Source organism: Mangifera indica, chromosome 3, assembly GCF_011075055.1.
Source record: "Mangifera indica cultivar Alphonso chromosome 3, CATAS_Mindica_2.1, whole genome shotgun sequence".
Taxonomy (NCBI): domain Eukaryota; kingdom Viridiplantae; phylum Streptophyta; class Magnoliopsida; order Sapindales; family Anacardiaceae; genus Mangifera; species Mangifera indica.
In genome coordinates this window covers 3,406,933-3,434,909 of record NC_058139.1, presented here as the reverse complement: position 1 = coordinate 3,434,909, position 27,977 = coordinate 3,406,933, and the positions used below count along the sequence as shown (strand labels likewise).

The 27,977-nt window shown below is 33.4% G+C and overlaps 1 protein-coding gene across 1 annotated transcript; it reads left to right on the top strand.

Annotated features, from left to right (window-relative positions):
- On the top strand, window positions 1-27,901 carry LOC123212337 (callose synthase 10). The gene is made up of 51 exons (XM_044631439.1): window positions 1-426; window positions 1,791-1,888; window positions 2,043-2,206; window positions 2,655-2,766; window positions 3,403-3,513; window positions 3,792-3,917; window positions 4,758-4,847; window positions 5,604-5,701; window positions 5,780-5,897; window positions 6,218-6,346; window positions 7,302-7,378; window positions 7,462-7,540; window positions 7,774-7,866; window positions 7,972-8,074; window positions 8,194-8,317; window positions 8,422-8,608; window positions 8,720-8,772; window positions 9,318-9,378; window positions 9,510-9,591; window positions 11,023-11,072; window positions 11,387-11,473; window positions 11,653-11,738; window positions 12,231-12,258; window positions 12,842-12,939; window positions 13,029-13,110; window positions 13,211-13,371; window positions 13,543-13,663; window positions 15,240-15,334; window positions 15,416-15,506; window positions 15,628-15,788; window positions 15,898-16,007; window positions 16,694-16,813; window positions 17,093-17,161; window positions 17,258-17,426; window positions 18,236-18,350; window positions 19,501-19,620; window positions 20,366-20,481; window positions 20,574-20,657; window positions 21,920-22,032; window positions 22,577-22,629; window positions 22,731-22,907; window positions 23,033-23,080; window positions 23,393-23,551; window positions 24,408-24,521; window positions 24,789-24,877; window positions 25,012-25,170; window positions 25,325-25,427; window positions 26,261-26,380; window positions 26,722-26,772; window positions 26,878-27,060; window positions 27,391-27,901. The coding sequence occupies exons 1-51, from the start codon at window positions 219-221 to the stop codon at window positions 27,625-27,627; spliced, it is 5,682 nt and encodes a 1,893-aa protein (XP_044487374.1). The 5' UTR covers window positions 1-218; the 3' UTR covers window positions 27,628-27,901.
- The last annotated feature ends 76 nt before the right edge of the window (window positions 27,902-27,977 follow it).

Below are 27,977 nucleotides of genomic sequence, written 5' to 3'. Positions count from 1 at the left end.
GCCCCTTTACTTTTTTTACGCGACCTCTGCGTTTCTTCTCCGTCTTAAATCTACTTTGTTTTTTATCGTCAAGTCTTTAAACTTCGTTTTGAAACCTCTTTCTATACGTTTTGCGTAACTAGATTTAAGGGAAAAATTCATATCGTCGTAGATCTCACTGGGCTACAGCTGAGTGACGATACTTGTGGATAACTAGGTTTCTAAAACCCTTAGACGCGATGAAGAGGGTTTGCATGAATTGGGAGAGACTGGTGCGAGCCATCCTGAGTAGAGAGCAGCTGAGAAATGCTGGTCAGGGGCCTGAGCGAATTGGAAGCGGGATCGCTGGTGCGGTCCCCCCATCTCTTGGTCGCTCCTCCAACATCGAGGCAATCTTACAGGCTGCAGACGAGATTCAAGATGATGATCCAAACGTTGCCAGAATATGTACGTATCCTTAGGTTTAATTTTTTTTCCCGAAATGTGAAAATAATTGGTGTGATTTGTGAAATTTGTTTTTGTTTGTAAGTTCATGGTGAGTAGATTAGTTGATAGGTTATATGGATGTATTGGTGCCAGTGTTGCCTTTTGGAGCCGCTATTAGCTAGTTGAGTTGTGAAATGTAGAGCTAATGACTGATTATTTGAATTAGTATCTAGGGTATGAAAATTCCCTAATGACTTGGTATTTGGCAAGAAAATAACATCGGTGATGCTCTTAGATTGATGTTTTTGTTGATCTATACTGACTGACTTTATGCTTATATCCTGTTGTGCTTCATGTTTAATAATGACTTGGTCGGTGGTAGCAAGAAATGGTTTGAGATGCGATGTGCACTCGTGTCTAGCTGGACCAGAATTGGATATTAATATAGAAGTGTGAGAAATAATTTAGGAAAAATGCTTGGCCAGGATGGTGCAGGATATAAGACAGTTTAAATTCAATGCAGCTACCATTGGTTTGAACTGATATTGCATATAACATTTGAATTTGATGATAGATTAAGAACTGTTTACTTTATTCAAGCTGAATGTAGATGTCGACATCTTATTTTAATCTTTTAAAGTTTTTTGTTGTGCGCTATTGTGCTTGATAGATGCATACTTGGACATTCAATATGAGTATGTATTCATTCCTTTGAACCTTCTAATTTGATTCATAATCAGTTTGCATCTGTAATCATAATGGATCTTGGAAGTGACATTACATGATCTTTTTTTGTTGTAATATTTTATTTTAATAAGTGAGAAAATGTTTGTGCAATAGAATAACTTCCTCTACTTGGAATAGTAGACCATATATCTTGTTCTTTGAATCATTAAAATCAACATGAAGTGTATGAACCATAGTGAATATGGGTCTTTCTTGTCTTTTTCATTAACCCACACATTGTCTACTTGACTTAAGTCGCTATGGTAGTGTACTTTCATTTTCAAATCACTCAGGACTGCCATGTGGTTTGAGCAATTTTTTTATAGTCCATGTCTGCAGCCATAAGAGTAATAGCATCAAATGTGATTTCTACCTCTTTGAATTGTGGTATATAAAGCATTGGGAAGTTTTGGTAATTTTTTAGTGTCCCTCGTTCAGCGTGAACATTTATTTAGAGGCCTGTCCAGATATCCCTTCCATTCCCAATCATTCCTGCCACATGAATTTTTTTGTGAAGATTAGCTCCCATGACCTGTTTATTTCTCTAAGCAGGGATGTCACACATTTCCTTGTTGGAGTTCATACTTGTTATGTTATTATGCTTCTGGTCTTATAAATGTGATGGCTTATGCATACAAGTACTTTTGTGGCAATCTTAGTGTGTGAACAGGCATATTCTATGGCTCAAAACTTGGACCCAAACAGTGATGGTAGAGGTGTTCTTCAGTTCAAGACTGGTTTGACGTCTATAATTAAGGTATCACATAATTTTTCTGTATCGTACTGATTGAAATGGAACTTTACGGTTTTTTTCATTTTGAATCTTACTTGTGTGCAGTATATATTTTGATGCATTGTTTTTTTTTTTTTAATACCATGTTAGCTTATTAGGATTTGTCTATTTGCTGCAGCAAAAACTTGCCAAAAAGGATTTTCATCAAATAGATCGTAATCGTGATATTGAACGGCTTTGGGACTTTTATCAAAAATATAAGAGACAACATAGAGTGGATGATATCAGAAGGCAAGAACAAAATCTGCGGGAGTCTGGAACTTTTTCTGCAAACATGGGAGAGTATGGCCAACTTTTGCAGCTCTGTTAATTTCCTTTTGGTTTAATTTTTCATTTCTGCCAGGCCATAGGTTTTGCATCATTCTATTCTATAACTAGGAGTGGGTTCCTTGTTTCCCCCTTTTCAATGAAACATGGTTATGCATTTTGAAACTAAGACCACAAGTATTTTTATTTGACATATGGTGTTTTTGAGGTTATCTTGTACTAGAATTAGGAGCTTGTATCTTGATTAAATATGGGTATATCTCAGGGCTCAAGCTATGGAATCAAATGAAAATGAGTATATCAACAAAATGGGAGGGTTTGATTCATATCCTCGTATCAAAGTAAATGTATAAGTATTTAGAATGTTTAGCTAGGACCCAATCTTCATAAGCTATTACTTTTCTACCCTGCATTTTGGAATGATACACGTATGTATTCACCATAAAGTGGTCTTTTCCTTCAGTGAAGCCAAAATGAAAAGGGTGATTGCTACATTGAGGGCCTTAGTTGAGGTTTTGGAAGCTCTTAGCAAAGATGCAGATCCTTCTGGGGTTGGAAGACAGATTATGGAGGAGGTACTTATCTGTTGATATCCAGAATGTGGCATTCTGTAATATCGGATATTGATGACTCTATTGTATCTAGTAGATATTATTTTCATTGTTTCACTGATCTCTGATGTTTGTTCATAATTTGCTATGGACATATTATCGTATGCCAAATTGGATGCATCACTTTTTTGGTTTACATTCATCATGTATCAACTGAACAGTGGTATGAATGATCTAGAAATTTTTATCCTTAAAGTAAAATGTTACCAAATATTTTGGGCATTCTTTTCTTGTTTGCTGCCTATCTTCAATGTGGCTTTTGGGAATATATATTATATCAACAATTTATTTTTATCTCATAGATATTATTTGTGTTTGTTGTTGCTGGTCTTTTATAAGTTACTGCATTTAGATTATTGTATGCCAAATAGAATGCATTGCTCTTATAGCTTACATCTATTAAATATCAGTTGAACTGTGGTACACATCACCTAGAATCTTTTAAAGAAAATTGTTACTAGGTATTTTCGGAATTCATTTCGTAGTTTATAGAATTTTTTTCGTTTACAATAAAGCTAGTTCTAAGAACTAAGAAAGTATATGCTTTCTCATTAATGATAATGGTATGGATTGCCATAATGTTTGTCTTGTGTTCTCCAGTTACAAAGAATCAAAAGGGCTGATGCAACCCTGTCTGGGGAGCTTACACCATACAATATTGTTCCTTTAGAAGCGCCGTCATTAACCAATGCAATTGGAATTTTCCCTGAGGTAAGTCCAGTTCAGGTTGAGATTATTGCCTTTTCTTTTCCATCATGCTCTTTAGCAGCACTGTTGGATAATTTAGCCGAGTTTTACCTCTGCTTCATTTGGTAATTGATTATGTGATGAAGGTAGATATTTATTGCTGCATTAATTACTATCAAATATGTGTTATGGCTGTATTTTGTACGATACCAGTATGTTTTACGCCAAATTGTGCATCTTCTTCTCGCTGCATGTTTAGAAAAATTTATGACTCACACCTTTACATTGGGGTATATGTGCAGGTTAGGGGAGCAATATCTGCAATAAGATATACAGAACAGTTTCCTAGACTTCCTGCAAATCTTGAAATTTCTGGACAGCGAGAACCCGACATGTTTGATCTTCTGGAGTATGTATTTGGCTTTCAGGTTTGCTTACAGTCTTTTCTCTCTTTTTGTCAGTTACGTATATTTAACGGTGGGTAATGATGCAGTTATCATAGAATTGGTTTCTTTTCCTCTCCATATTGTAGTAGATTTAGTTTTTTGGAAAAATTAAACTCTTAGTTGTTATGTCATGGATACAATTAACAGGAGTTAAATGACATTTAGTTTCTGCCCTCCAGTTCCTTTCTAAAATTTTTTTGTTCTGTTGTCTTTTTTCTTTTGGAAGCCGATAACTATCTAGTGTGATGTATGGAATATATGAGAAAGGTGGAGATTTGCCTGTGATTGATCTAGGTCCAAGCAAAACTTGTTTAGAGGGAAAGATGTCCTTTAGTATAATGCTCCTGTTAAACCACAGTTGATTACATTAATTACAGGTTCATTTATGGGGAAGGCTGAGGAAGAGAGGTGTTCATATTACTTCATTATTTGCATTGTGATGTTGGAAATATTTAAATGTTGGCAGAGAGGAGGGAAATGAAAGGGGTGGATGTGGTGTTTTATAAAATATGCAGTTTTAGCACGATAATTTTTAAAGACAATGAATGTTGTTATTATTTTCCTTGTGAAAGAACATTCGGTTTATTATTTACCCGTGTTAGAGCCTCTGTAAATGATGCTGATATGCACAGATTTACATGTATACATATGTTCTGTTGTGCCATAACCGAATAAGACTTCTGGTGACTGACCATCGACCATAGACCTCAGTAGTCTAGTGGTACTTCTGTGCCTACAGGGAAGCGGTTTGTCTTTTCCAAAATCTTACTTGAAAGAAGAAATGTGATCTTGGTTATTCACTTTGATTTTCTGTTTTTGCAGAAAGACAACACAAGGAATCAACGTGAGAATCTTGTTCTCTCTGTAGCAAATGCACAGGCTCGACTTGGCATACCTGTTGATCCTGATCCAGTGAGTGTTCGGATTATTGGACTTGTTAACCGTTTTATTTGTTCATAGTTTTTGGCTTTGTTGTAAGCCTTGTTATTATAGTACATCTGAATTAGTTTGTAATTGTTGGTAATTTTTTTTAAACATTAATAAGGTTTTACCAAATTGATCAATTAACGATTTTGTTTTTATTTATTTTAATTTTAGTTGTAAGTAGATCTATTTTTCTCCATTCTTCTTGTTGACCATAGTTAGTACTTCTGGTCGGCTATAGAAGCTTCCACCAATGTTGTAGAAAATTCATATAGTAATATTTGAATATAGTGCTTAAATTATCCATAAATGTTTGCTTGTCTTCATGAATGGGATTAAACGTTGAACCTTGCTGATTTGGTTTAAAGTTGTAAAATTACTACTTTTCATTGCAGAAAGTTCTAGAAGCTCTTATTAGTTTATACTTTTCTGTGTCAAGTATCTTGAAAACGATTGATAAAAAGGGGTATTTGAGGATGAGGCTGAATGCATATATATTGTTTGTTTGCATGTGATCCATTGTAGTGGTTTTGCACAATTTAGAGTACCTAATTCATATCGCTTAGTGTTTGTGTGCTTTTGTTTATTCACTTCTTTTGGTGTTGGGTGACATCTAGAGTTCTGTTTGCGTTTAGTTTCTAATTGTGCATCAAAAGGTAATTGGTGGGATATTTAAGGACCTAGAGTTAACAAATAATTCTATAAAGAAAGTTAGCAACTAATTTCTTTTTCTGACTTGTACAGAAAATTGATGAGAAAGCAATCAATGAAGTTTTCTTAAAGGTGCTAGATAATTACATCAAGTGGTGCAAATATTTACGGATACGCCTTGCATGGAATAGGTCACTTACAACTGCCCTTATTGAAACACTTGTTTACCTTGTACACCAGTGTTTGAAGCTTATACATGTTTTCTACAGTATGCAAGCAATCCATAAGGACAGGAAGCTTTTTCTGGTCTCTTTGTACTTTCTTATATGGGGAGAAGCTGCAAATGTCCGTTTTCTTCCTGAGTGTCTTTGCTATATATTTCACCATGTAAGCATCCAGCCACTTTAAATTTAGTTGGCTGTTCTATCTTTCTGCTTGCCTTGTTCAGTTATCAAATTTTTTTATTTCAAAGTGGCTATGCTTTTTAGACATCTGCCTCCCCACTGCTTATTGGCATTTAAAATATTCATTTTTGCTGAATCTGGCCTGTGCAGGCCATATTGATAGCATGCCACAATCTAGCTCTTTGTTGTTGTTTCTATTTTGTGTTAAGTACAACCAATAATTTGCTATAGTTGTAAATATTTTATTATTTGGTGTGTAGTTTTTAGTCATGGATAATAATGATATCAATTATGTTCTTGCAGATGGCAAAAGAGTTGGATGTTATATTGGACCATAGAGAAGCTGATTTTGCTCCCAGTTGTAAAACTGGCAATGATTCTGTGTCCTTTCTTGAGAAAATCATTTGTCCTATATATAAGACAATGGCAGTGGTCAGTTTTTCTTTCTTTCTTTATTGTTATTATTTTTTTGTTTTATAATTTTAAATCTCACTCTCATTCCTTTGTCTGCAAATAATCAGAATTCATTTCTATGTTCAAATATTTAAAGTAACTTCTGGATTAAATATGTAATTTTCTTTTGATGCCTGCTTATCATCTGGGTGGGATGCCTGCTTAGAACTGGTGATGTGGGGATCACTTAGTGAATTCTGGCAGATTGTTTTTTTTTTAATAATTTGACAATTAAGTAGCTGGTCGTTCATTATTAAATTTCTGTTAATCTTATAGATAAGGCTATGTTTCGAGGTATTACCCCATACAAATTGGCTTCAATCTTGTAATATAGTAGTATTTTGAACTTGTGAAATGGTGGCCAATTCGATCTTGGACTTCTATTTCATTTCTTATTTTCAACATGCTTGGCTACCTCTTTTGATTCAACTCTGGGATCTCCTAGAACCAAGTTTTTCTCTCTAATAAGCAATGAGGTTCTTCATCAGATTTAATGTCACAAGGCTTTGTTTAAATTAAAAAAATAAGATAAAATTCTTTTACCACTATGTTTTTACCTAATATTTCAAAATTGTCTTTCCATTGAAATGGTCTTTGGTCCATCCAATGTAGATTATTCATACCAGTCCTTATTGATAGCAACATGATCCAGACTGCCGTCAAGTGATTGCCATCTTGATCTACAATCCAGTGAACATTTTTAAGTGAACTTTTATTTTATTATGCTGTTGCTCTTCTGTTTTGACAGAACCATTCGCATTATTCTTAAATTATTTTAGGGAATTTACTTGTCTAAAACAAACGGCACTATAGAGAGTGTTAAATTCCATTCCTGTTTATAAAAGTCATACACTGTTTTTAATCAGTTCTATTTGATATTCATTCTGACCTATTCTTTTTTTTGACTATGTATTGGTTTTGCTGATGCATACAGGAAGCTGCTAGAAACAACAATGGAAAAGCATCACATTCTGCATGGAGGAATTACGATGACTTTAATGAATATTTTTGGTATACTTCTTACAAAGTTTTAGAATTTTCATGTTTAATGTATAGTATTTAATATGGTTATCTCGTTTGTAATATATATGGAGGTCCCCTGCATGTTTTGAATTGAGATGGCCCATGAGGACAGACTCACCATTTCTGCAGAATCCTAAAAAGGGGAAAACGGTTAGTTTTTCTGTTGACTTCTAGCAAAAATATTGGCTTGTCTGAACTCTTATGAGTTTCTAGTATTGATGTCAAGGAAGCCTCAGGAGGGAAATGGTTATTAACTCTTATGAGTTTCTAGTACTGATGTGAAGTGTTTTTTTTTTGGGTTAACCTTTTTAATTTTTGTTCAATCATTTATATGGAGACAGCTGTTTTTGACAATTTCTTTATCATCTTATGGACATTGGTAGACTGGCAAAAGTACTTTTGTTGAGCATCGCACATTTCTTCACTTGTATCGGAGTTTCCATCGTCTGTGGATCTTTCTGCTTCTGATGTTTCAGGTTAATTTATGTCCATCCACTTATTACTGCTGTCTTGTTTTGAGGTAACATATTTACTTGATATGGAATGTGTCTTCTACTTTCTGTTTTTCCTTTGGCCTACAGGCTTTGGCAATTATAGCCTTCAAAGATGGGCGTATCGAGTTAGATACCTTCAAAACTGTACTTAGCATCGGGCCAACATTTACCATCATGAATTTCATAGAGAGTAAGTTTTCTATTTCCTGTGGATGGCTTTTTAGTTATTACTTCAGCATGTTGCAGAGCTTAGTTTTTATTTTATTTTTATTGTCCATTCAATAATATAATAATTTGCTACTTATGTAGGTTGTCTGGATGTGTTGCTTATGTTTGGGGCTTATGCAACGGCAAGAGGCATGGCTATCTCAAGGGTAGTCATTAGGTTCTTCTGGTGTGGCTTGGCTGCTGCATTTGTAACTTATGTTTACTTGTGAGTTTTATGCGTGTTTTCCTTTATCTTGTATTTGTTTTTAACTCAATCTGTGCCTTCACATTCCAATTACATATGTTTTCAAATTTGACAAATGATTGCAGGAAGGTTCTGGAGGAACGAAACCAGCAGAACTCTAATTCATTTTATTTTCGGATATATGTACTTGTATTGGGTGTTTATGCTGCTGTGCGTGTGGTCTTCGCATTGTTGCTTAAATTTCCAGCTTGTCACACACTATCTGCGATGTCTGATCAATCATTTTTTCAATTTTTCAAGTGGATTTATCAGGTATATACATATATATTGTGTTCTTTAATATTTCTTAAAAAGAAATATTGGCCAATAATTTGTAGATGGCGATAAATAAATCATTTTTATAATATTACGTGCATCTTTCAGGAGCGATACTATGTTGGTAGGGGTCTTTATGAGAGGATTAGTGACTACTGCAGGTTTGTTATACTGTGGTTTTTATTGTTTGTTAGTTTGTGATCTTAAAGTGTTCTTAACCATTGTAACTATTGTGCCTTATCTGTGGATGTAATTAGAGATGAAACTGTTTTATATATTATATTCTCTGCAGCTAGAGAATGACATGGCTGTATATCAGAAAAGCTTGTGAGGTGTTTGTTCAGAGTTTCCATATATATAAATTATATGTTCATGATTATCCATAGTTGTGTTTATTATTGTGTGCTTAGAGACATATGATTGATTGCTGATGGTTTTTTTAATTGGAAATAGTTGTATTTTATTTAACAAATCGAGGTGTATAAAAAGTGCATCTGTAATCTGTACATATTTTTTGGAAATTTGCAACTAAATTTTCTCTTCACTTTTATGAGTATATCATTTCTAGTTCTGATAATATGGCGCAAATAATGTGTTAAATACTTATTAGGATTCAAATAAGTAACCATATATTCTGATCTTACTACAGTTTAATTTTGAGAAGACCTCAATTTATTGATTTTTCATTCTGCTTCAAGTACTGCAGGTATGTGCTTTTTTGGTTGGTGATCTTTGTTTGCAAGTTCACATTTGCATACTTTCTTCAGGCAAGGATTTCTCTGTGATGTTCATTTGCATTAATTGTTAGAATATGTTACTTGCCGATTTGTCATTTGAAAATATGCCTATAGCTTTACATATCTCAATATCATTAACATTTCCTGTTGTCCTATTGCAGATCAGACCTCTTGTTAAACCCACCAAGATTATTGTTGACCTGCCATCTCTTCGGTATTCTTGGCATGATTTGATCTCAAAGAGTAAGCCTTTCTATCTATCTATCAATTTTATTTTGTTGTTTATCCTTTGATAGTTGGTTTGGTTGTTCAATACCATTTGATAATCAAATATCAAATGATATTTAGAATTTTTCGTATTGTACAGACCAGAAATCTTGACTTGTACATATGATTCATGAAAAATGTCCAATTTTCCTCTAATATTGAGATATGCATTGGCAATAAAGTCACCTCTCCTTAGGTCTCATTTAGAAAAATTATAGGCTTTGGGATTTTTTTGACATTGATCATTTGAATCTAAAAAATAAAATAAAATAAAATCCCAGAATTATAAGACCAGCAAAAGGTTATGGTACTGGGGGTAATTTGAAGAAATGACATAAAAGCAATCAGGTTGCAAAAAAGCTCAGTCAGCTCTTGAAATCTAAGTGAAATTGATTGGTGAAGATGATAATGAAACCTTAAACATTCAAGCATGTTGGAAAGTTAACAAGAATTCCTGAACCTAAGGAATTGACTCAAACTATCCTAGATTGGTTGCCTCTATCTTTAAGCATATATTTTTTTATTGTAATCTTTTCCTCAGTTGTGATTTTCCTAGAATAATGCCTAGGATGGTTCATTTCCATTTGCTCCATCTATTATATAATGTAATTGTTGTTATTGAATAAAAATATCTTGGAGTATTACATTTTGAGTTCATATAATTTCAAAGCATAACAAACAAAACTTGTTCATAACATATTTTACAGGTTGAGAGGTTGATATATCAATAAAATGTGTGAGTTGCAGTTTTCTTTTTTCTTTTTTGATTTTAGGAAATAATAAACTTTGAACTAAAGCTTCATTTTTAAACTATGCAAAGAAACATCTATGGACTAGTTGTTTATGAAGAATAAAAAACAACGGCAAACATATCTACATATTCTCTAGAATAAGAGCCACCTTCATTTCCTAGGGCCACTGCCTTCCAAAGTGAATAAAACCTCCCTTGTACAAAAGGCCAAAAACTATTGAAATCTACCCAAAACTCCTTTCCAATTTAGATGAATAAAGAAAAAAAGTGAAATATAATCTTGGCAATTGAAGAAGTAGTAAACTCTTTCCTACAAATCTGCACTGTTTTCTTAACATTATTACCAAAAAAAAAAAACAATTATTTATTTCAAGTAGATCACCTAAAAAATAGCTGAAGCGACACAGTTTCAAAGAGTTATATGTTTTATTATATCAGGTGACTTACGGTTATTCCAGATATTCTTTACCTCCTCCTGCATCACATCTCAAAATCTCATAATTTTGTTTGGAGTTGATAGAACTTTATCTCAAATTATTATTATAATCATTGTACTGTCATTGTCATTCTACCACTACCACTGCTACTCATTCTTAGTTCCTTTTTCTTGGATAAAAGGTGGTATTTATTATTGATTATTGTGTGTGCTTTTGCAGATAATAACAATGCTTTGACTGTAGTTAGTCTATGGGCTCCTGTTGTTGCGGTCAGTGTATTCAATTTTGTTCTTATGCCTCTAGGAAAGAGTTTAGAATATCTTTTCAGCTGATACTCATAATGTAATATCAATTTGAAGTTCTAAAGCAAGTACATGGAATGGAGGGTTTTGATGTACTGATTGCATATATGGTTGCTTGGTTTAGTTGCCTAACATGGAGCCTATCTTTATTTATTTATTTTTTTGTTTTTTACCTTGATTGGAACAAAAGGCTATATGTCTATGTAAATATTAAATGTTGGTCAGCATTATTGCATTACTTGGCAATTTTGAAGTTCTCTAATGTTTTTATTTTTCTATAGATCTATCTCATGGATATTCACATATGGTACACTCTTTTATCTGCAATTATTGGCGGTGTAATGGGTGCACGGGCTCGGTTAGGCGAGGTATTGATATACTTGACACTGTGCATGTATCTCTTCTACAAGTCTTGTACAATCCATTTTGTTTTGTTTTATTTTATTTGATTTTCTTTACAAATTACTCTTTTCTCTGAATATCTGAGCAAAATCTCCCTTCATCAGTACCCTTGTCATGTCAATTGTTTAATGTTGATTTGTGATAGATTCGTTCAATTGAAATGGTGCACAAACGTTTTGAGAGCTTCCCAGAAGCCTTTGTCAAGAACCTTGTTTCTCCACCGGCAAAAAGGTATGTAGATTGTGATGCATAGAGGTCTTAAGAGTCTTTTTCTTTAGAAATATCAATCCATATTAATGTGTTATCCAATAGACCTACCTTATTTAATACTGACGTCAAATTGTAAAATCATTTAATTTTTAAACATAACTTTTCAATCAATGGAGCCATTGATGAAATAAACGGTGGCATAGCAAGCATATGCCAGAATGGGATTAGCTTAGCTGGACTTGTAAAGCTTAATTAAGTTTCCTAAGTATACTTATATGGGATGAGAATGAATTATAACTATTTTCTTTCCAATGAGAATGTTTATGGACTGTTTTCTGATTTCAAATCAGTTGATAGCTGTTGGTAATTGGGTGGTGCCTACAAAAAAACTGTGTAATTTGTGATGTTGAAATCTATGGTATTATATGTTTTGTCGCATTGCTGGTACATCAACTTTGTATTTCTTTTCTACTATATCTTGCTAGTAATTTCTCTACCATTGTTCTCTTCCAGGATGATATTTGACAGGCAAGCACTTCAGGTGCGTGATTTATTTTAAGTTGTTTCCTCTAACTATAACCTCCAACAAAGTCTATATTTGTTTTCAGTGTTAAAACCAACACAAACTATTATAGACTAACTTCCTAGTTCTCGGTACATGAAACAGTAATTTCATTCGTGATGTTTCACTCTGCAGTTGAATTTATCTAAATTTCTGTACTCAAATTTATACATGAGAGGTTTTCGATTGACTTATGTTTTCATGTACGGCTTCCTACTGCATTTTGAAACAGCCAAGGATTATATGAGCCTTGAACATATTCTTCATGACAAAATAGCTAAGTTACTTTAGTAAACACTATGTTTTTGGATATTTTATATCTTTTTTTTTTGTTTCAGGACAATTAAGATCTATCATTTTAAGGTTTAATTCATGTATTTTATCACATGCGTGCTTGATGGTGCAAGTATGACTTTGTGTTTTTTCTTTTTCCTTTTTGGGTGCCTGGCTGTGTTTCACTGTTTCCCAAATAAGGTTAAGAATTTTGATAAATACGCAATACCATGAAAAATATTTGATTTGGACGACTGAGTTATAGTTGGCCCTTTATTTGTTCTTGCAGGGTGCTCAAGAATTTAACAAGGAATATGCAGCTGTTTTTTCTCCTTTTTGGAATGAGATTATTAAAAGTTTGCGTGAGGAAGATTTTATTAGTAATAGGTAATGATGGAGCCTCGTTTATTGTGTTTCTGTTTTAAAGACTGTGGTTGTTATTCACAGATCATCACATGTTTTTTGAGCCATTTCAGGGAGATGGACTTGCTTTGCATCCCTAGCAATACAGGAAGCCTACGATTAGTTCAATGGCCTTTGTTTCTTCTCAGCAGTAAGGTTAAACTTCTCAAACATTAACTGGAACTTGTTAGAGCCTATAATATTAGACAGTGCTCTAAAAATTTTCACATGTTTGTTTGACAATATGATTTTTCAGATATTTTTAGCAATCGATTTGGCTTTGGACTGCAAAGATCCGCCGGCTGATCTTTGGAATAGAATATGTAGGGATGAATACATGGCATATGCTGTTCAGGAGTGCTACTACAGTGTTGAAAAAATTTTACATTCATTGGTTGATGGTGAAGGGAGACTTTGGTATGGATTGTTCATGCTGCTGTTATTTTTTTGGTTTTATTTGCAGCCTTTAGTGTAAAAGATTTAGTGTATTTTCTTATATGTCATGAATTTCTAATCTTTGTTTTTTTCTTATCTGCAAATAAATCTCATCAATGAGAGCTGACACATAACATTTTTTTCTTGTACCAGGGTTGAAAGGATTTTCCTACTAATTAATAACAGTATATCCAACGGTTCACTTTTTACAACCTTGTCTCTGAAGAAGATTCCACTTGTTTTGTCAAGATTTTCTGCTTTGTTTGGGCTTCTGGTATATGTTTTTAGAAAATTCAGTTGTCATTTATTTTATTGGAAATATAAAGTTGAAATTAATAGTGTATAATATCTGAGCTTTCTTTCATTTTCTGCTGCATATTTTCAATTGAAAGAATTGAAGCTTATAATTTTGAGGGTACTCCTTTGACCCATCTCTTTTTTCTGCTAAGTGATTCCTTAGTATGAACTATTCTTCCTTTAATTTCCTTTTTGCAAAATGATGTGTATTAAGAATTCAGGAACATTCTAAACACATTTGGTAGCAGCTTTTCAAGTAAGTGACTTGCTCAGAAAATAGAAAACCATTTTCAGTTTTTTTGAAGCTCCTTTCTTAGAAATAAAATGAGCAATGTTATGTGTACCCACTTTAAGTAAACAAATGGGTACACATTTGATGTATATCATCATGTGATTAAGTGTTACTTTATCTTTAATTTAAAATCACCAATTATTTGATGACACACATCAAGTGTGTACTTATTTGTGTACTCAAAGTGGATATGCATAAATTTATTGAAATAAAATATAATTTTGAGTTATTTGATATTCATATTAATTCTTTGTAAGAACTTTAAACTTATTCTTGTGAATATAAGCTGATTGGTTGAGTAGTTATCTCAGTTATTATTTTACCACTAGGAAAGTCATAAAACTATAGATTGCAAAATTTGACTAAGTTGTTGTCACTGTTATGTTGCATTTATTAGCCCTTCCTTGATACTGTTGTGGATATACAGTCTACTGATTTACAGGTCTCATTATTATTTTTTAATATAGTTTAACAGTTTCTGATTTAAAAAAAGAAAACAATTTCTCAGTTATTGGATCTTTAACCAAAAAAAAAAAAAAACACTTCTATTCAATGTTTCTGTCTCCATTATCTAGTCAATTTATGGATGATTTAGTTGCATCTCTCTTTTTCCTTTTATTGAACGATGTATGGATAATGTAGTTGGTCTATATATTATATTGTTATTGACAAACTGTGTGAAACACCTTTTATCATTTTTTGCAATTGATTTTTTTTTTTTTCTCACTGGGGGTTGTTAGAAAAGCCTTCTGCTGTTATATCAAGTATGTTAACTTTGACATTCTAGAGACAGTTTTGTTTTCACAGTACCAAAAATACTAAAACTTTTTTTTTCTTACTCTTCCTTTCCTGGCTGTTCTTCTTCCTCAGTCTTCTTTTCATTTTCTAGATCTAACAAATCAAAGAAGTGTGTCATGCATGGCAGCAGGGTCTGCAACTTGACATGTCTTTCAGCAGCAATAGTGTTGTTGTGCTACTGCACCTTGCAAAGTGATGTTGCAGCACCGCACGTCTAATCTTTTTTATTTGGTGCCAAGTTTCTCCTTGATTTGTGTTTGGGTGTTAGATTCATGGTTAATTTTTGCAGATCGAGTTTTGATTTGGTTTTTGTAAGGGTTTTAGTTTGTTTTTGATCAATGCATTAGTTAAGGGTTTTGTTTTGTTCTTTTAGGTTGAAGTATTTTATGTCAAGATATTGTCTATTTTATATATATGTTGTTGTTGTAGCCTAATATTCATAATAAAAACTGAACTGTGTCAGAGGAAAGAAGATCCAAATCTTGCAAACGCTGCTGCAAAAGCTTTATTTGATGTGTACGAGGTTGTGACACATGACCTGCTGTTATCTGAGTTAAGGTTTGTGGCTGGCTATGAGTCTTTGTTGAACATGTTCGTTTGGCTGCCAGTTCAGTTGAATGTTGATCTTTTTTGCTTCAGGGAGCAGCTTGACACATGGAATATTTTGGCTAAAGCAAGAAATGAGGGTCGCTTTCTTTCTAGGATAGAATGGCCGAGAGACCCAGAAATTGTAAGCATATTCAAATTTGTCAATGATGAACTGCTTTCCTAGAACATATGTTTTGGCTTTGTTTTTGGTGTTTGCATTCACATCATTCACATCATCCACTTTATTCTGTTTATTATCACAGAAGGACCAGGTGAAGCGATTGTATCTTCTTCTTACTGTAAAGGATTCTGCTGCTAATATTCCAAAGAATCTGGAAGCTAGGAGAAGATTAGAATTTTTTACCAATTCTTTATTTATGGACATGCCGCCAGCAAAGCCAGTTTCAGAAATTATACCATTCTGGTATATACAAATTTTTCTATCATATACATGAATTAAGACTTTTAGTGGGGAATGCATCTTGTTCATCTTTATTTATTTTTATTTGTTTTTTTGTTTTGTTCGGGAACAGTGTCTTCACCCCATATTACAGTGAGACTGTACTTTATAGTACATCTGATTTACAGGAAGAAAATGAGGATGGAATATCAATTCTTTTCTATCTTCAGAAAATATTTCCAGGTATTTTTCTTATTTCTTCCAGCTCATTGAGGCTCCCTCCTTTCTTTCTTTTACTGCCATGTTTTATTGTGCTAGATTGTAATTTTCAATATTCAGTGACCTATAAAAAATTTCAGTATTCAGCAGTAGAACAAGTGTGTATAACTGTTTGTTTTGTTTTTAAAATCAATTATAGATTTGTTTTGCTTGTCATGAATGTTTATAAATTGCATTGTTTGAAGGATTGTGTTCTCAACATTATATCCAGATTATTTAATTCTTTTGTCTGTCAGAATGCCAACATACTGCTACTCGGATAGTGCTTGATTCTTCATCTTCAGACAGGGCCCAGGATATAATATAGCAAAATTTTTCCACCATTTGCTTGACAAATTATGTGCAGTTGGGCTTGTAATCTCGATCTTTTAGCATCTGTGATGAGTCTATACGCTTTTGAGTTGATTATTACCAATGTTTGCCTTCCTCTGCAGATGTGTTTTAGTTTCTTTTCTTTGGTTTAATATTTAGCAAAGAAAAAAAATCCCCTTGTCTTCACTTTCTAGATAATTTGTCCTTCAAGGTGTTTATTATTTATTGGTTGAGATGCCATCATTGGTCTTTGAATCTCATTTAGGTGGTGCTATTATATATTTTATGTGATTATTTCCTTTTAAAACCTGGTCATGTATTTTATTTTTCTATTTTAGATGAATGGGAGAATTTTTTGGAACGCATTGGTGGAGAGGTAGATCTTCAAGAAGATTCAAGTGATTCTTTGGAACTTCGATTTTGGGTGTCTTATCGAGGGCAAACTCTTGCCAGGACCGGTTAGAATTCTCTTGCTTTCCCTTTTTCTAATGCTAAGTACTCCTAGTAAATTATTGTAAATTACAAAATATTATTTGATGCAACTGTGTAGATATTATCTGAATTTCAAATTTTTGATAATTTATTTATTTTTGCATCCTCTGGTTGTCTTAATGAAATGTGCATTTTCATCTAAAAGATTTTATGTCAGAGAGCATATAGTTCTCATATTATGCTGGTATGCACAAAATGAAGCTATGTATACCATTTGAAAGTAATTGGTTATTATGGATATGCAGTGCGTGGTATGATGTATTACAGAAGGGCTTTAATGCTACAGAGTTATTTGGAAAGGAGATCACTAGGAGGTATTTGTTTTAAGATATGTAATACTGACCTAAGGTTATTTAAGTGAGAGGCATGAATACACTTAAACAGTTTCCTTTTTTTTTTTTTGTTAATAGTGGATTATACTCAAAATAGCTTGCCCCTGACCCAAGGTTTTGAGTCATCACGTGAGTCACGGGCTCAGGCAGATTTGAAGTTTACTTATGTTGTCTCATGCCAAATTTATGGGCAACAAAAGCAACGAAAGGCAGCAGAAGCTGCTGATATTTCTCTTCTCTTGCAGAGGTGTGCATTTCATTTTGGGTATTTATCTTTTGAGTCAACATGTCTTGTTCTTTTTGTAGCGTGACTCTTTCGGTATGTTGAGGTAGAATATATAAACATCTTTGTGGAAAACAGTATAGTTTACTAGATTGAGTAGACTAGGGACGGAAGTTTACTTATGTTGTCTCATGTCTGTCATGATTTGCTATGGATGATTTGGACTTACTCTAGCATTTCTGATGTTTATATTTGTGACATTGTTATTCTCATTAGGACTGGTTAAGAAGTTATAGTTGGGATTTTTATGGCTATCTACCATTCGTAGGCTAACATTTTCTCTTATACATACATACATATGGTTGGGATTTTTTTGGCTATCTACCATATGTGTGTGTGTGTACATATGTGTGTGTGCGTGTGTGTATATATATTATTAACACACACACACACAACATTTTCTCTTATATATACAGTATTTAGAGACACCAAAAATAATTAAGCTATAAACATTATGAAGTGCTTATGTAGTGCTGAAGTAGGGAGAAAAACAAATTTGTTCTACAAGAATGGAGCTGTGGAATTCCTCTGTTTTGTCTACATATAATCTTCTAAATTGCATCAAATAAGTGTGATGTTTGTATCATTATATTAATTTTTTTTAAAAAAAAATTGTGGTCAACTGTGCTTCCTTGGCATTTTCATTTTGCTCTAAAGTCCTTATGAAGTTTCCATGTAAGTCCAACCATTAAGCTCTATGTCATAATCATAACACTTAGTTATACATGCCATAAGCTCAGTGCAAGCTTACTTGTTGTAGTTTTTGTTATCAGAAATGAGGCACTTCGGGTTGCCTTCATACACGTGGAGGAGACTGGTACAACTGATAAAGTTATAAAGGAATTTTATTCAAAACTTGTTAAAGCTGATATACATGGAAAAGATCAGGTATATTGGATTTTGACCTATTGTTTTTCCTTTTATTTTGAACTTGAATAAAAAGCAGCTGATGAGTCTACTTGATTGTTGCTCTTCACTGATGTGTTGAGTTGAATTTTGTTTAGCTCGACTTAAAGTAGATAACAGGTTTCTGCTTTTAGCGACATTATAATTTGTGTATTTCTGTTTCCTCATTTGGGAAGGATGTCCCAATTAACTGCTTAGCTTCAGTTAACCCATTTGCCATATTTGAAAGACATGAATGTCGATTTAGTTGTAATCTATTGCCTTCCTTCTGGTTTGTTATTATCAACTTGTGTGTTCATGCACTCAAGAATTTTTTAAGATGCTTAAGAAGATGATTGATATGCTTTGGGAGAGTCTGTGGGATGACATCTTGTGGTTTTTCTTGACGCTTTTTAATTTAATTTAATTTTTTTTTTCTGGCTCACCTGATTTTCTGATATGCCAACGCTTTTCGTTTTGATAATATTGTCTGTTTCCTATAAAAAAAAAGAGTTTGATATCCTTTTGTGTTTGCACATATTAACCTTATTGTACCTGTATTAGAAGGGATCCTGTTTTACCATTTAACATGATAAAATGAACATAATTAAAAAAATTGTGTTTTTTTTTTTCTGTTGGGGTTACTAAAGCTTCAAAGAATGATTTGGCTTTGGGATAGCAGTTACACTGTTGTTACATTACTTATATGATGTTGACTTTTGTTTTCTTATATCTAAAATGTCTAGTTATTAATCTTGACCTTTTAAGTGTACTAATATTTCTGTAGTTTCTTGTAATAACATTAAATATGAAATCATTTAACTCTATGCTTTCTTCAGAGTCTTTTATTTTTGTTATTTTTCTAGGAAATTCCTCCCCCTTGGCTGTAGAGTTGTCTAAATTTTACTGGTGGAATGGTTATAAGATTTTTGTCACTGAAATCCGTTATATTTTTCTTATTCTGATTAATTAATCTTTGTGTTCATTATAGTACCTGTTCAGCAGATGTAGCTTAAGCAAAAGCAATTTACGTTTGTTTAATTATATTCACCTTTTCTAATAAGTTGTATGGATATGTTTATTTTTCATTTTTCATTTTTCTGAGTTAATTTGGATAAGAGATGCTTCTTATTTTATGTTCATGTTTTTGTAGGAAATATATTCTATCAAACTTCCTGGGGATCCAAAGCTTGGCGAAGGGAAGCCCGAAAATCAAAACCATGCCATAATATTTACACGTGGAGAAGCTATTCAAACTATAGACATGAATCAGGTCTTTTCAGTCTGTCTGAATGTTCAACTATTGATTGGTAGACTGGAGGCTATTTTGATTTTTTTTTTTTGTTTTTTTAAAACCACAAGCAATGAAAATTTACAAGACCTTTACGGTATTTGGAGCCACCGGTAGACTTTATGTTTCGTTATGACTTGAACTGGTTTATGCGGAGCTTTTCCTCTAGTTTTGTTTGGAATATTTTAACACTGTTGATTGATATTTGGGTAACTCTTTCCTTAGTTCTTCTTAAGAACTGATCTAAATGGGTTGAGATTCATTGTTGGGATTGTTGACTTTTGCTTTTGGAGTGTTGGGTCATCAATCATAGATAATTTATGGTTTTTGTATGTGTTTCTTCAACAAGGTTTGTGGCATATTTTGGAGATAGACACTAAAGGAAATATTTCTATTGGATAGTTTGTTGGTTTTTGTATGCGTTTCTTGAACAAGGATTGTGGCATATTTTGGAAATAGTCACTAAAGGAAATATTTCCTGGGTGTCTGCCCTTGTAACTTACTACTTTTGACATAATATGCCTTGTGAAGAATAATATGGTAATAATTTTCGTTTGGATTGGCATTGTTCTATTGAATTCATTATCCAACTTCTTAGATGTTTCAATTCTATTCCTTTTTAGCTGCTTTGAAATTTGGAATCATGAATATTTTCATAATATAATATGCTTAGTGAAGAATAATATGGTAATTATCTGCATTTGGATTGATTTTGTTTGTTCATTAGGACAATTACCTTGAAGAGGCAATGAAAATGAGAAATCTTGTTGAGGAATTCCGACGAGATCATGGCATTAGACCGCCAACTATTCTTGGCGTGAGGGAGCATGTTTTTACTGGAAGGTCAGGAATGCCTTTCCTTTTAATAGTGGCTGCTGTCATTTGGTTGTTCTGTTTAATTTCTTACCAATTATGTTTTGGGCCTATCAATGCAGTGTCTCATCTTTGGCCTGGTTCATGTCCAATCAAGAGACGAGCTTCGTGACCTTGGGCCAGCGTGTGCTAGCATATCCTCTCAAGTAAGTAGTTATCTACTTACACCTTTGAAATGACAAAGGCATACTGTTAGGAACCCAGCCGATATTCAACATCAATAGTATCACACCCATGTAATGCAGCTGAAAGGAAGTGACTCCCATTTGTGGCCATTTGAGGTGCTAGAAACCTCCCAATCAGCCTAAAAGGCTGCTCACAGCCAAAGCTGCCTAAACCCTAATTTACTACTCCCCTTTTTGACAACCCTAAGTCCCTAACTACCCTTTATATAAAAAGCCCTACCCTCTAGAATTGGGACATGTGTCCCCTCTCTTATTTCTTAAACAAAATATAAAATGACTGTTTTCTGTTGAAAAAAATGAAGTCTATACCTCCCTATTCGGGTGGATATAATGAGATTTTTCAATGAGTTAAGTGGTGGTGACATTCACCATATTCAATCTTGGGGCAGTAACTGGTTTAAGGTAGTTTATCTGTCCTATGGCTTTTATACCCTATTAAAATTTGTTTTCAACACATCTCACATGAGAGGGAGAGGATGAGATTGATATTTTAAGAGTTCTCCTTGTCTTGGTTTGTGGGAAATGATGACACAGGAACTTGATGATTAGAGATTTTTATTGGGATTGGAAGGGTCCAACCTTAATTAAGTGGGATGGGAAGGGCGGTTTGGTTTTGATTATGACTTCTGTATGTTTTTGTTGAGTGTAAGAATCTATATCTAGCTTCACCAATGCAAATTAATTATCGCTTTCAATACGTGTGATATTTTAATCATTCAACAGTGAGATAAAGGAACGCTTCTTGTATAACAGTCTAGTGAACTTTGAACTACGAGTGCAGTGTCAGAAACTTTGAACTTCCCCTTAGGACTTTCACAATTAGCTTTATGAGTTGTGATTAATGCCTTAATACTGATTATGCTCTCAGCATCCTGCGGTAATTCTCTCAGTGACCTGGCAGATTTTAGGAATTTAATTTTTGATTTTAGATTGAAGAAAAGTTATCAAGATCATAAGTGGAAAATCTTGAGGGAATTCCTTCTTATTCTGTCCTTCTCCTATTCAAAGTTCCCATAACTTAAGATCCATCTTCTCCATGTTCCTCCAGTTTATATTTCCTGACAAAGTGGCTAATACCTTTTTTAAATGGGCTGCCTTACCTTTGATCTTTTGGCTGAGCAATTTATTTATGTTGTTGAATTATATTCAGGGTGCAATTTTTCTTCTTTAAAAAGAGGAAAAATCAATGGCTTAATTTCATTTTCATGTAAAATATGTTACAGAGTCCGCATGCACTATGGACATCCAGATGTGTTTGACCGAGTTTTCCATATAACTCGAGGTGGCATTAGTAAGGCATCACGTGTAATTAATATTAGTGAAGATATATATGCAGGCAAGTGAATCTCTCTCTGTCCACATCTCTCTTATGGTTAATTTACATTGATTACCATCACTCCCCACCCTGGATGAATTTAATTGTTTTGGGAAACTTTCATCTTCATACCTTATGGTTGGTTATGATATGGGCTGGCTTTTTAAATTCATTGGGTATCTTTCCTTATATTCATAAATTAGGAATTAGTGATACTAAAATCTTAAAATTCTCCCTTCCGATGAAGTTTTCGATATATTTTTCAAAGCAAGCCAGTGTACCTCTGTGACCCGATAGTCATTTTATTACTATCTCATATTATGTATGAAGCAGGCACATGTCACTCCTTCGAATAGTGAGGGTTATATGTTTTCATATATGTTGACCGTTAAATATTGAGGCGCATTCTTCAAGTTAGATTCCAGAAGGCTGGGCCATTGCTTTCTGATGGCTTAAATTTATGATTTTGATCTTATGTTTATTCCTCACTGGCTATGTGCTAATACATTTTGTTGACTTGACTGTTGGCAGTTAATATAATGATATAAAATTTAAATTGCTGCAGGATTTAACTCCACATTGAGGCAGGGTAATGTTACTCACCACGAATATATTCAGGTGTGATATTCTCATTTGTATATTTCTTTCTGTTTAGTTCTCATTGATATTTATTGAAATATTATAGTTCCTCCACTTTCTTGATGTGCCTCTCTATGTAGGTTGGAAAGGGAAGAGATGTGGGGTTAAACCAGATTGCCCTATTTGAAGGGAAAGTTGCTGGAGGAAATGGAGAGCAAGTTCTAAGCAGAGACGTGTACAGGCTTGGTCAACTTTTTGATTTCTTTAGGATGCTTTCTTTCTATTTCACAACTGTTGGTTTCTATGTTTGCACGATGGTATGGTTACTTCCTTGACTTGTTCTACATGCATTTTTTATTTGTCTTTTCCTATTTATTTATGCAGGTAGCTGGTTTTCCCATTGCACTAAAGAGTTTCTTGTTCTTTTTCCCCCCAAATGCAGATGACTGTCCTTACAGTGTATATTTTCTTATACGGAAGGGCTTATCTGGTAAGCCTACTGAGCTTTCTGTCTTGGTTCTCTGTTCTATTCATGCTGATGAAGTTATCAAATTTCTTGTACAAAGTGCAGGATTATGTTTTATTTATCACACCCAAGTTATCAAATTTCTTGTACAAAGTGCAGAATTCATGTAGATGGCTGCATTTATTTTTTAATGTTCTATTTTTTATTTCAGTGCAATGAAAAATTTTCAAGTCTAGGAATTCTTACCATGTTTTATTACTTCATTACGAGGAGATATGAGATTGTGTAAAATTTCTGAGCTCAGCCTCCATTAATGCATCCTGTATGCTCTTTCAGGCTTTCTCTGGGCTTGATAAAGAAATTTCACTGTATGCGGAGTTGACAGGAAACACATCATTGGATGCGGTTTTGAATACCCAGTTCCTAGTACAGATTGGAGTTTTTACTGCAGTCCCAATGATAATGGGTTTTATACTTGAATCGGGATTGTTGAAGGTCAGTCCATCAAACACTCTGCTGTGTCATGATCAAATTACTTGGAGAGGTTCTAGAACTCGTTTGGCTCGTGATTTGAAAATAATTTTCAAAAGAGATAATAAAATTAATTTAGTTGTATCTCAATATCTGAAAAATTATATAAAATGTTTTCAAAGTTATTAAGAATCAGATAAATTAAAAAACCCTAACCTATTTTTTCAAAGAAGAGAATGTTCATTCTGTGTTTTCTGATTTTATACTCGTTTGTAGGCTTGTATGCAAATTCTTAAAAGAATTGTTTTAAATTCTAACCAAATGACCCTTTTAGTTTATAATGCTAATAAATTTCAGACTTTTATTGGTAGAGTATAAGAATTTGTCCCCATTGTATTATGATCCTGGGAAATCATTATTTTTTTAGGATCTATTTGGCATGGTTTCTTCAAGCAGAGCTTACTAGAGTTAGAGTTTTACAAAAATTTTGCTAGTTTTTTGTTATAAAAACATAAATGAAAGGATTTAAGATATATTGAAAAGTTAAGTCCAAATTATAACCCTTGGATATATTTTAAATTTTACTTCAAATTAGCCCAAAAAGAGCATATTTCAGAAACTCAAAATTTGAGCTTTTTTTCGTAGACATAAAATGGTTCGTCTAAAATCCTATAAGCACCTATGGGGTCTAATCAAACAACCAAAAAAAAAAATAAAATAAAATGCTTATAAATTTATATAATCTCCTTTCACCAGTAGATTAATCCAACCAAACAGGCTTTTAGTCAGCTGTGCCTTTTAGAGCATACAGTTGAAATTTATGTTGTTAATGTTATTCTTTCGTAAAATATTGACTAAGTGTTTTAAAATGTTTTTGCAGGCTGTATTTAGCTTCATTACAATGCAACTTCAGTTATGTTCCGTCTTCTTCACGTTCTCATTAGGAACCCGAACTCATTACTTTGGACGTACTATCCTGCATGGGGGTGCAAAGGTATGTATAGCATTTTCTGGTCTTCCTTGTCTTGAAGGTCTTTTTTGCCCTTTACATTTCCTTTGTTCAGAGATAAGTTTTTGTAACAAAGTGTACGAATAGTTGTCGAAATTGTTGTCACTCCATTACAGAATTTCTGAACATATCAAGTTCTTTTGTATTGATTTAGTAGCCGTCTGGTCCACCTGTTCTTTTACTATCTTAATAATATCTCTATTTTTAACCCAAAAAAGAACTTAACTGAATGCATTTGAATTTCATTAACAGTACAGAGCAACTGGCAGAGGCTTTGTTGTCCGCCACATAAAATTTGCAGAGAATTACCGTCTTTACTCAAGAAGTCATTTTGTAAAAGCGTGAGTAAATTTTTTTTTTAATTCTCTACTTTTTTTTTTTTACTGGGAGAAAGGAGGTCAGTTATTTTGATGTTTTGTATATATGCAAGTTGAATGGCTTTTTGTTTTAAAACCTTCAAACTTGATTTTTATAGGCTTGAAGTGGCACTGCTTCTTATAGTTTACATGGCATACGGATACATAGAAGGAGGTGGTTTTTCTGCTGTTATGCTAACTCTTAGCAGTTGGTTCCTTGTCATCTCATGGCTCTTTGCTCCTTATATCTTCAATCCATCAGGTTTTGAATGGCAAAAGTAAGTTTTGTGAAAGTTACCTGCTTTTTCCAAATTTTAATTTAGAATTTGTGCTAGTTGAGCTTTGTATATTTCATATATCACTTCATTGATCTGCTCTTTTTAAGGATTAAGTTATCTGCTAAGTCCTATTATCGCCTTGTTTAATGAACAGGACTGTGGAAGATTTTGATGACTGGACCAGTTGGCTCTTATACAAAGGTGGAGTAGGAGTGAAGGGAGAAAACAGCTGGGAAGCTTGGTGGGATGAAGAACAGGTTAATTACTATTATCATTTTCTCTTATAAGAAACTTTAAACTAAATAAGCATGACATAATGAGATTAGTGCATTGCTGGATCAGATTTCCAGAAAGAGATCAAAAAATAGAGAAAGTGACAAAATCTGTGTCATTGATAGTCTTCCTCTTAACCAAAAAAAATCACTGTATAAATTCGGCCAAAAAGTCCATCCCAGGGAGATGTATTAAAGAAATTTGCTACTCCTTTGAAGTGAAAGCCCAAAAAGAAACTATTGAAATAAGATTTTACCATGTCATTGTGTTTTATTCATTAATTGCAATCAAAATGAGATCTGTTTTTTCATCTATTTTACCATATGAATACGGATATATCCATCATATTTCATCTACAAGTTTAGTTTGTGTGAAAAAGTTGATATATGTGGTACAAAAATAGCTTGTCATCATGTGATTACTTTAACTTTAATTCAGAATCATCTAATCACATGATAACATATTATCTATGTACTCAAAGTGTGTACACATAGTTTTATTGTTTTTTTTCATTGCTAACATTTTCTTGTTCACTATTGTCCTTTGATAAAAATGATTAGCAATCCGTATTTTGATATGGAGAATATGTCGCCCCTAAATTTTAAAATAATGAAGGTAAAACCTCAAATAACGTGGTGCTTCTTCTACTCTTGTGGTGGAGGAATAGCCCATCTTCCCACTTATTTGGCTTGCATTTGTGATTTGAGGTGGTGGGTTATTCTGTAGAAGAGTAAATTATATGCCTTAGACAACTTAAGTATTGTTTGGGCATGTTTTCTATAAATTCTTTTTGTTGATTTATGCTTTTATTTTTCAGATGCATATCCAAACTGTGAGAGGTCGTATACTGGAAACAATACTAAGTTTGAGGTTCCTCTTATTTCAATATGGCATTGTGTACAAACTCCATCTCACTGGATCTGATACATCACTTGCGGTAAGCTTATTTTTTATTTTTGGCTAACACATATTCTAAGAGGAAAAAGAATCAGTACTTTTTAGAAGACATTACTAACCTAAGTTGGGACATCACTACTGCTGAAAGTTAATTTTAAAGATTTTTTGAATTTTACTGTTGTAAAAATTCTTTTTCCTTAATTGTTCCTTTATGATTAATAATATGTTTGAGTAGTTTAATATACTAAAATTTTCCCTGATGATATTGAACTACAGAGATATGAATTTAAGTGCTATATGGTTTCAGAATATATGTACTTTGGCTAGTTGATCTTGTTGCTTACTGATCCTGACAATTTTTTTTTTTTTTTTAATAAATAGATTTATGGCTACTCCTGGATTATATTGGTGTTCATTGTCATGATATTTAAGGTTTGTATCACATCTTGTTTAAGTTTCTCCTTCATTACCTGGGTTTGGTGCTTGTGTTTGCATTAACACTTTGTGTCTTTGTTATTTATTTCCATTGGATTGCAGATATTTACCCTTAGTCCTAAAAGGTCGGGCAGCTTCCAGCTAATAATGCGATTCATGCAAGGAGTGACATCCATGGGACTTATAGTAGCAATTTCCCTTTTTGTTTACTTCACCGATTTAACAGTTGCAGACCTTTTTTCAAGCATTCTTGCATTTATACCTACTGGTTGGGCTATTTTATGTGTAAGTTACAAATACTTAATATGCATTTTTGTATTTTTATTGAACATAAAGTTAATTTGTAATCCGTAAAAATGTTTGTGGTAAGGCTTGATGCCACACACGGTTGTATGTGTGATATCCATTGCCTGACTAAAATTTTTACAAGGATTTATTGTTGGGGAAAAATCGAAGGCCTGTTCATGGGGGTTGCATCTGTCTTTCCCTGTTTTTTTAGCTCCAGCTAATCTCAGTGACCGAAATTTTCTGTTTTATCAAAGCTGTATCTTGTTCTTGTGATTGGGTGTTTATATTTCTAAACTCTCCAAACCTGTTTTGTTTGTGTTAATACAGCTAGCCATCACATGGAAGAAGTTGATCAGACGCGTCGGCTTGTGGGATTCAGTACAGGAATTTGCCAGAATATATGATGCTGGGATGGGTATGATAATCTTTGCTCCAGTGGCATTTCTGTCGTGGTTTCCATTTATTTCTACCTTCCAGTCTCGTCTTCTCTTTAATCAAGCATTTAGCCGCGGACTGGAGATCTCCCTCATTCTTGCTGGAAACAAAGCCAATGTCGAGGCTTGATTGTTTTCTCGTATTTTGGTACATGATTTTAGTTAGAAATTCCGATGTATGATATTAAATCATGCAACTACTGCTAGGATCCAACATGCAGTGATTCGTAAAAATGATTGTAAAAGAATTCAGGAGTTGAGCTGAAACTTTTTTTTAATTAGAATGGTGTGGCTGGTTGTAAATTAGGATGACTGAAACTGAGCGTGAAATTAGTTTCTAATTAGTTTGAGAGAGACGTTTTCATTTTTCTGGTGGGAATATAATATCCTCCATTTCTTGTTCATTTGTTTTTAATAGAGCATCATTATATCATAAGGTAACTGATCTAAGCAAATCAATTTTTAATACCAACTCTAAAA

Bases quoted from the DNA above. Each gene is read 5' to 3' on its own strand.
- LOC123212337 (XM_044631439.1), top strand. From the start codon at position 219: ATGAAGAGGGTTTGCATGAATTGGGAGAGACTGGTGCGAGCCATCCTG. The intron at 17,162-17,257 runs GTATTTGTTTTA...TTTTGTTAATAG, and splicing joins GGAAAGGAGATCACTAGGAG to TGGATTATACTCAAAATAGC. The intron at 25,171-25,324 runs GTAAGTTTTGTG...TTTAATGAACAG, and splicing joins TCAGGTTTTGAATGGCAAAA to GACTGTGGAAGATTTTGATG.